We start from the raw sequence: 9,883 nt of genomic DNA on the forward strand, positions 1-9,883 counted from the left end.
GGTTCTCCAAATCTAAATAGGGATCCATACAGAAATGGCCATTCTAAAGAATCAAAGGCTTTGGAAAAGTCTATGAACAATAAAACCCCCATCTGTGTTAAATTTATCTCAGTAGTCTATTATTTTTGAATACAGCGAAAGTTAAAAAGTATGTACCGAATTTTTATATATCAATTCTGATCACTATGAATAATTTTGGACAACACCTTTAATCGTTGCGCTAAGGCATAGGCCATAAGTTTAGTGTCTTCATTTAATAAAGTGCTAGGCCTGTAGTAAAACGATAATGGATCACTGAAAGATTATGTCTAAACGGAAATCGAGTACAGGCTACTAAAATAACAATCATGTATTGTTTAATTCAGATTTTTGAAGTCAACTTTAAATTAATGCAACAGACAATTAAGGAGAACTCATGTTTTTCAGATGTTATTCTTTGAACCATTTGTTAAATTTTAACCGCATCTAGTTTGATAATGCCCTAAAGGCGCAGTCAAACTGATTTCGAATGTATACAGTCACAACACAGCAATTGTCTGAAAGAAGGACAAACATTTCGTTTCTGCGTTATATCTTTTTGGTTTAGTGCATTATAACCACCCAACTACCGTTTGGGTTCCCAAGTATGTCTTTCCAATGCTAAGTTTTCAATAAAAATGTGTCAATTATGCGGTCAGTTTTTTAGTTCAATATGTACAACTTAAAATCAAAGTACACTCTAACAGATGAGCAATTTCTGCTTACTTCAATTGAGGACTACAAATACGTAGTGATTTCGTCAAATATTCTATCAACCATAGTCAGGGTTTGATGTTATGCTACCTCTTAGGAATTTTCTAGATGGAAATTGTAACTTTCACATTTTTCATATATCCTCGTTAATATTTCTACATCAATATAAAATTCAAGAAATAAATGTGTATGATGATATTAGCCATACCTCATTTTATGCCTATCGTAATTCAATTAAATTATTTCATGATAACTAAAAAAAAAAAAAAAAAGACTCAACTTTGTTCAATGATTTCATTCATTCAATCTTTCTTTGAAACAGCAATGACCTACAGGTAGCATCGACACTCTGAGTGTGGGAGGTCGTGACATTGGTTTTTATATTCAAAATAAATTTACTTGTTTCCAACAGATTAGTGTTACTTCAATCTTTTCCATTGCTACTGAACCCAAATGTATATCATAACTCCACTTCCTCGTTGAACTACATGACCTTATTAATTGATTTACCAGCATTTTCAGTAAAAATGTTATACTCGTACTGTACGTATACAACTACGATACTCTAATCATTGCTATGCATTAGCAGTTCTCTGAAGTTGTTGATATGTTGCCTTTGGGTCTTTAATTTTAAGTTGTTTCCAAACAGTCTAATGCTGCATGTATGAATCAGATAACTGTTATAACCATTTCCTGAGATGATTGCTGACACTTTAAAAGGAACATGCACTTTGCGAGAGTTTGCTGCTTTATTATTTTTGCTTTATGGTTACTTTTTATTGTCATTTATTCACCGTTTGTCTGTTGTCGAATAACTAATGCATACAATTCAAATCTGATCCCGGTATCCCTCTACGAAGACATACTACATATTAAGAGTAAGGTAAAAAGTTCACCGATAGTTGTGCTAAAATACAAACTCATCTTCTTTTGGAATTCAAAATAAGGAGGAACTAAATGGATAAATTTGCTCCAGTATATACAGGGACTTAATATCACAGGACCCGCTGCTCAGAATCCTAGGACAAATGGACTGACACATTTAGCAGAATTCGATCATAAGAATGTTGTTAAAATGTTTTGGATCAATCTTGGATCAAAGCAGTGTGTGTGAGAGAAAATCAAGAGAACAAATACTGGCTGCGTACCTCCATGTACAAAATTCATCGACAGAACCTTGCAATCATGAAGTGACATCTTTTTCAGATTTTTTGCAGCTGATTAAATCATGCCAAAATGTACACTGAGCATTTCAAGTTCAGATTCCGAAACAGTTGTATGAGTTTATCATGATCGGGAAATGTCTAGCATGACTGAATTTTCGGAAAAATTATTAAAGAAAATAGGAGCATGGAATGAAAAAGATTACGAGTTGCTTAGATCAAGGAACCTTACTGTGGGTGCAAATCCCCATTCTACCAACGCCAAAAGCGTATTGCTACAGTACTATATATAACAATACAAAACTTCAAACTCTAATTTTTGAAAAGTTCGACGATGATTATACAGTGTTTAATTTTCCAAGGAAATATTTCTAGCTACCTGGACACATGGAACTTTGATCAGATTTAAATTGAATTTGTGTTGGTGGTTTAAAATCAAATTTTCTAAACATAAACATGGTTAATAGAGAAGTACTGTTTCGAATTCATTTTTACAACAAAACAAAATGACCTGTGTATGTATTCATATCCATTGGTGTTATATTTAAATAACATGTAATTAATTTTCTTATATTAACGGTTGACACGACTACGCGTTTGAATAAGCGAGACGTGTTCAATTAATGAGAGGAAGAGACCGATTTCACCGAACTCCTCTTAAAAAATACAGAGTCAAAAGCATGTGTGATATGACGTATAAAAAATTGAAAACAACACTTTCCTCCCTCTTACTACTTTTTATTCAGTGAGGCATTAATCATCCCTTGTTTCCTACCATCTCGCTCCTTTAATTGAGGGTTGAGCATTGGATAATTCCTAGTTTCCTACGCCTTAATATTTTTTTAAAGAAGCATAAACTATCCTCGTTACCTGGTTCCCGATTACTTGTCTCTCAATTTCCTCTAACCTAACTCCCACCTATTCCCAGGCTTCGATTTCAGAACGGATCGTAGGGGGCCGGGGAAGGGGTTCCGAGGGTTGAAATCTCCCTTTTTACCCCCTTTTTTGAACGATCAATATATTTGAATGGGACATATGGTTGAACACGGCATCTCTTACAAAGGTTAAAAGGAAACTGAGCTATGTGTCGAATACGTGGAAAACCCCTTTTTTGAAAATTTATGTATAGTCTAATAATTGGTTCAGACGTAAAACCGGAAGTTTATACAATTGGAAAGGACATTTCATCAGTAGATTTAAACTATTTACATAAGTTACAGAGAAAATTGTGAAAGTATAGTCTGAAAACTGCAACCCTACCTGTTTTTATCCAAAACATTAAATTTAAAATTTCTAGAAATCGAGACGGAGCTTACATCAATAGATATTAATTGATAAATAATTTACCAAAGTGTCTTATGAAATTATAACAGCAGGTTGTAGTTATTGTACCACCTGATCATGGCAGACAGACGATCAAGACAACGGTATGTATACCATAATTTGTTCCGTCTTAAAACACAGGCGTATAAAAATGTATACAGCTGAAATATTCAATCAATTAACTCAATACTATAGTTTTAGTGATCTTTGGTTGAGAGTTAAAAGTACTACTATCAATATTTTTTTTAAATTGTGGTAAGAAATTGGGAGAAACCTAAAACAAAAAAAGGAATTCTTAAATTAATTTAGTGACTTATCCTTCAATTCATCGAGTGACTTATTCTTCAATTCATTTAGTGACTTAATTCTTCAATTAGTTTAGTACACTAACCCCTGTAGTTGACGATGGGACGATTCCCACTTTTCTTTCCCTTACATTTGTTTTTGTCAGTGAGGCATATAGTATCCCTTGTTTCCTACCCTCTTCATATGGTTTCCTGCGAAGATATTTTTATTTTACTAACCTCATCACATGTTTCTCGATGGCCCGACTCCCAATTCCCTCTTACCTAACTCTCACTCATTCCCAAGCATTGATTCAAGAATCATGTCCTCCTCAGGGTCGGATTAGGGAGGGGAAAATCCGAGCGTAGAACCCTCTTTGTTCATGGGTCGGGAACCCCCGTTAAAATTGTCTGGGTACACCCGCTCGTACTACATAGTATTTGAAATCACAATAGGTATACAGTAAAACCTGTATAAACCGGCCGTTTACGGGACTATGAAAAAGGGCCGGTTTGAACAGTGAGCCGGTTTATTCCGGTTTCCATTTTGACTAGAAGTAAATGACTTGTGACGTCCGATATTTGCATGTAAAAGTTCTCTCTGGTTGTAAATCATATCTGATAAATTAAAATACTTTCACTTCGTTTTTCATTGTTTGTATTTGCATCATTATACTCGCGTTGTGTGGATTGTGAGTAAAGAGTTATGATTTACCTCCATGATCGTTAATTTGAAACTTTGGAATGCCGTTTAAAAAGAAAGAATATTATCAAACGTTATTTCATCAATAACGAAGCATTGTCGTACAGTAAACATTACACATTGATTGTTGTCATCCGGGTATTTTTCCTTATCAGGGTCATTGGTTTAGGGGTTCACATCAGGGAATCCCGGATTTCGCAATCATGGTGTAAATTTCTTACTCAGCGATTTAAATTTGTTTATCTAATTTGCAATGTAAGTTCAATCCGAGATATATTCGGTGTGTCTTTTCGTTTAATTGACACGTTTGTAATGTTTTAATACATAATACAGCTCACTACTGTACGATTTTAAGTTAACAGTTTACCACCTGACTAATTGATTATCCTGAAAAGCCATATTGTATGTATAGGTTAAACAATCCTTGGTCATTTTTTATGAATATTTAAGCCCAAGGCGAAGCCAATGGCTTAAATCTTCATAAAACATGACCAAGTATTGTCTGACCAATTTAGAAATTATTCACTCTTTCGAGTGACCTTACAAAATTATCCTTTTTCATTGTAATATTCAAACTTAATAAGAGTTCACTTTTTATAATGTGAATGTAAAACATAGGTAATGATCATTTAAATAGATGGAATGAAATAGCTCTGACATAGTTTGTAAGGACTAAAAAGAAAAATTGTTTTTCTTCCTCTTCGGGTAAAATTTAATACTTATAACTTATATATCTTGAGATTTGTTATAAATCCCCATTTAGATTTTTTCTTATAGTTATGAAACTCAATTTATAAATATTTGAATTCAGACCCAGATGCTTACTTTGTATTGATAAATTTACATGATGCATTGTGTTTTTCTAAAAAAAAAATCATTTGCTTTATATCTTAGCAGTCTGGTTTGTTATCTTAGAAGAAAAACAATAATTCACTCAAATGTCATGTATATAAATTAAGTAAATATTATTTTACATCCTCATCCCCATTTCATATTTTTGTTTATTCTTTATATGTGTACCATTAGAAAATGAATGAAAATTTGCAAAATTCAAAATGTTTTTGATTTAATCTGTTAAAGTTCTTTTTCATCTACAATCAGTAGGCTTTTTTCCCCAATGAAAATGCCTCAGGGGATTGAAAACTTCGTTAGTGCAGTTATTTAAAGTTCACTTTCATAATTAACCTACAATGAAAAGCCATTCATGTATAGTATTTCAGAGTGCATGGAAAGCCATGTACTATGAAATTTAGAGTGGGAAAATGACTTTTCATTGGACGAGAAGGGGTGAGTATGTTCTAAAAACAAGCATATTTTGATTGCATATCGATCTTGAAATTAATTAGACAAACCGGTTTTGTAAAAATTAATGTAATTAAGGTATTGGGACTGCATAATAAGACCAGAATTCGGAATACACAGGGTTCGATTAACAAAGGGTGTTTTAACAAAGACTTTGAAGGGGATAAAATGGGACTTTAATTTTCGACCGGAATAGACCGGGTCCGGTTTACACAGGTTTGACTGTTTTTGAACTTCTGGTAGTTCCAAATTCCATCACAATTACCGGTGGCGGATCAATAACCTTTCTTAAAGGGGATCAACTGACTGCCTAAGAGGGGGCCCGCTCAAGTCATGCTTCAGTGAATCCCTTTATAACCAATCATTTGTTTCCACAAAGGGGAAGGGGAGGCTACAAAAACCTTGTAATCCGCCTCTGCATGGTAACTTTTTGTTTGTGAAGCATATAAATAAAGGCAACAGTAGTATACCGCTGTTCGAAACTCATAAATGGTTAAAAAAAACAAATCCGGGTTACAATCTAAAACTGAGGGAAACGCATTAAATATGGAGGACACTAAAGTGCGATGGCACTCTAAAGTGCGATCGTCACGCTAAAGTGCGATGGTCTACTCTAAAGTACGATGGTGTCTCACGCTAAAGTGTGGTCGTTGTTTGTTCGCTAAAGTACGATGGTATATCACGCTAAAGTGCGATGGACCAAAGGGTAAAGTTCGAGGGCTTTTAAATGAATGCTTAATAAAATGTTAAGGAACACTCAATGCAACAATAGTCCTTTCGTATAATTTTGTATTATGAGGTGTATATCATAGATGTGAAAGGCAGTATAATTTAACAGTATTCTTAAGTGAATGATTCTCAAAGACCGACTAAAAAGGTAATTTAGGTGTCACAGGATACTATATATTTCTTGTAAATGATTTTTTGACAAAAGAGGGACGAAAGATACCAGAGGAACAGTCAAACTCATAAATCGAAAATAAACTGACAACGCCATGGCTAAAAATGAAAAGGACAAACAGACAAACAATAGTACAAGTGACACAACATAGAAAACTAAAGAATAAACAACACGAACCGCAACTCGTGCGAACTAAATATAAGTTGTGTAGCTTGCCGTACACAGTCTATCGCGTATGGGAACACCTCCCCTTACAATCTTCCTTTTTAAATTAAGAGATACAAAATTGGAGTATTGTCTGAATATGTAACATTTATTTATTTAATTTAAATGAGAGAGAAAGGCGATGTTTGCAGAGCCTAATTGTCTCCTTTTTTGTAACAACTATACATCCATGTTATATTTTCCGACAATGTACAAACTAGTGTTTTAGCCGATAATTTATTAATTACACATGCAAATATGTACCTTTATATTGCTCACGTTACTTTTCAATAAAAGCATATTATAATTTTTATGGGGACCGCAAAAATAAACTGCAACATAAATTATGATTCAAATTCATCCGTTCGCTTCCAATAAAAGCAGGATACAGGATATGCATGCGCTGGTCTTGTTTACCACCTCTGTCGAACTCTCACTCTGTTTCATTGGTGTAATATTTCTTGGTACTTTATTTTTGTCCTGAAGTAAAGTCGGATGTCTTTTGTTACAAATGAGGCATGTGGCTCGCATTTTACAGTTAACTGTAATGTGTCCTATTTTCAGACAACAAAAACAATGTGACCTTTGCTCTTTAAATGTTCATAACGATTTCTAATACTCAAAGATAGTATGCTTTTGCAATCTTCCAATTTATGACAGATTCCACAGTAGATACATTTCAGTTCATTTACATGCTTATCATGTTCGTTTTTATTATCTGTGGCAAGGCTCATCCTTTGAGTCTGTTTCGATTTGTTATCAGTCACATTTTTAGCCTTCTGGTTTCTTGTATTATTCTGTTTTGCAGAAACCGCTATATTACCATAAGTTGGGTCATTGGCCTTTTAAGCTTCCTGTATCACAAACTGCACAAAATGTGTAAATGTAACGGACTCTTTCTTTTCCTTTGTTAGCATTACTTCATTTCTCCATCGATCATGAAAGTAGAATGGTAATTTAATCATTAGTCGTTTAATGTTCTCTGAGTATTCAAGAATACGCATAGCTTCCATGCTTTCAGCTGCGTTTTCACATTCAATCAAAAATAAAGAGAAATCATCAAGTGGCTTTGAATCTCCAGCTTGTATGGTAGGCCACTCTAGTGCTCTTTTAATGAATGCATGTGCAATAACTTCTGTATCTCCGTATCTTTCTTCTAATTGTTTGATTGCTGCACTATATGAATGTTCGCCTATTAAATGGCTGAATTCACTTACTACTTTGCTTGCTTCGCCATGTGTAAATTGTTCCAAATAAGTAATTTTCTCTTCCTCGTTATCTGTATTTGCAACTATTCTTGCCTGAAGTTGTCTATAAAACTTTCTGTATTCTAATGGATTCCCTCCAAATTTCTTAATTTCAGGTGTAGGTTTATGTAAGTGTTTCACTACTGCAGCAGACATACTAGTATATACTGTATTAGCCTGTATTCTTATTTTCATCATGTTGAATGCTGGATATCACAGTCATATTAGGTTCATTTTTAGGTTCTAGCAAATGTGGGTTGTTTGCGGTTGATACAATTTCATTGACATTTACTGCTTTAACCGGTCTAATATCGAGTACTTCTTTAATCTCGTTCTTTGGTACACACGATTTTGCCATTACGTTATAATTCACTGCTGGTTTTTGTACAATGTCAGATTTCTTTGGTTTTGATTCTACTTTAGAAACGTGTGAACTGTTTCATTCTAATTCAAGGTTTTCATACTTGTCCAATAACTTTGTTTTTGCATCTGCTATTGCTATATCTGTGTCTAATTGCAGTTCTTCTTCTAATTTTAATTTTAACTTAGCTAACTCAATGTCTTTCTTTCGTTTTAGTGCTGTCAATTGTGTCTCTTATTCAACTCGTTTTTGTTCTTCTTTTAACCTTTGCGATGATATACTTGATCTTCAAAGTGATGATCGTTTACTAATTACACTTTTTGACCTCTGTGTTTGTTTATTTTTTTCGCGGATAGCGTTGAAATAATTTTCTATTTATCTCTTGATCTCGCGTAAAGATTCATCTCTTTCTTGGAAAACCATCATATATGATTCTTTGTCGTCCTCGTGACCTATCGTGTGCATAATGTTTTGGTGTTGTTCTATGAACATCTCATATTTGTCCATCCATATTGAATACTTCCCTTTAATGGTATCATATAGTGCTTTGTCTACTATTAGATCAATAATGTTTTCAGAGAGACGATTTAAGCCACCGTAACTATGGACAAGCTTAATATCAAATTCGTATTGTTGTCCTTTTTCAGATAATGTTCTGGCTTTGACACCATCTGCATGTTCTGATTCCGAACAACATGTAGTCGTACTGGTCGTTTCTTCCTTTTCATTCGTGTCTGTGACGGTGTGTATACGTTCGACTATTCATTGCATTATGTTTTTTACCGCATGCACATATCTTACCAGCGTTTCAACGTTTGAAAGACCAGCTAGACCAGGAGTCACTAAAGTTACATGAGCTTGTAAACTACATCAGCCGTACCTGGATGAGCAGCAAGGTCTGGCCGATGAAGTCCTGGCCTGTCTTCATGAGACCAACACGCACCAACAATACACTTTGTCACCCCTACCTCACGACGAAGCAAGCCTACTTCCCAATAGAATCCAACTAGTATCCGAGGGTTAACTGAAGAAGATGCAAAGAAAGCAGGCTCGTACAACACAGAAAGCATCGTTCGACAACTGGCAGAAGTGTGTTAATGGGGAGATTTATGTAAGCCACCTTCTACGTCTCTGTGGACGCCTTGTGTATGCTATGTTCAAAGTGCGTTTGAATTTCCTTGTATGATAAATGATAATCAATAGGCATTCAAATGTTAAAAAATAATATCTTCACCAATTTTTTAATAACAGTTCTACAATAGTTGCTATTAAAGGTTCAAATTTAGTGCAGAAGATCTCTTGTATAGCTATTCTCTTGTTTGCCATTTTGGCACTACAGGATTGTAAAACTTACTATTAGTGCTTTCTGTTTATATTGTTTTGTATATGTATACCAACAGTAAAAAAAATTAACAAACAATTATGTCATAGGAAAGATTTTAAAGTTAAAGCAAAGGGAAAAAAATATATATGAAACAAGTATTACATTTTAAACCTAGTAAAAATAAATTTAATAGTCCTGAGTCTGAATCCAATATTTTTTTATCACTCCTTTCTTTTTTTCTTGGGTTAAGATGACTAATTGGTAAATTTTAAAAAGTTCTAACAGGTGAAATATTTTAAGCACACACTTAATTAATTGAGATTATAAATTTTTTATATT

At 34.0% G+C, this 9,883-nt stretch overlaps 1 protein-coding gene across 1 annotated transcript; it reads right to left on the reverse strand.

Moving 5' to 3' along the window:
• Positions 1-7,457: 7,457 nt before the first annotated feature.
• Positions 7,458-8,057, reverse strand: LOC139500482 (uncharacterized). Its single transcript, XM_071289221.1, has one exon. The coding sequence runs from the start codon at positions 8,055-8,057 to the stop codon at positions 7,458-7,460; it is 600 nt and encodes a 199-aa protein (XP_071145322.1).
• Between the last annotated feature and the right edge of the window lie 1,826 nt (positions 8,058-9,883).

This window comes from Mytilus edulis, chromosome 13 (assembly GCF_963676685.1).
Source record: "Mytilus edulis chromosome 13, xbMytEdul2.2, whole genome shotgun sequence".
Taxonomy (NCBI): Eukaryota; Metazoa; Mollusca; class Bivalvia; order Mytilida; family Mytilidae; genus Mytilus; species Mytilus edulis.

Excerpts from the sequence above, each read along its gene's own strand:
- LOC139500482 (XM_071289221.1), bottom strand. The coding sequence starts at position 8,057 with ATGATGAAAATAAGAATACAGGCTAATACAGTATATACTAGTATGTCT.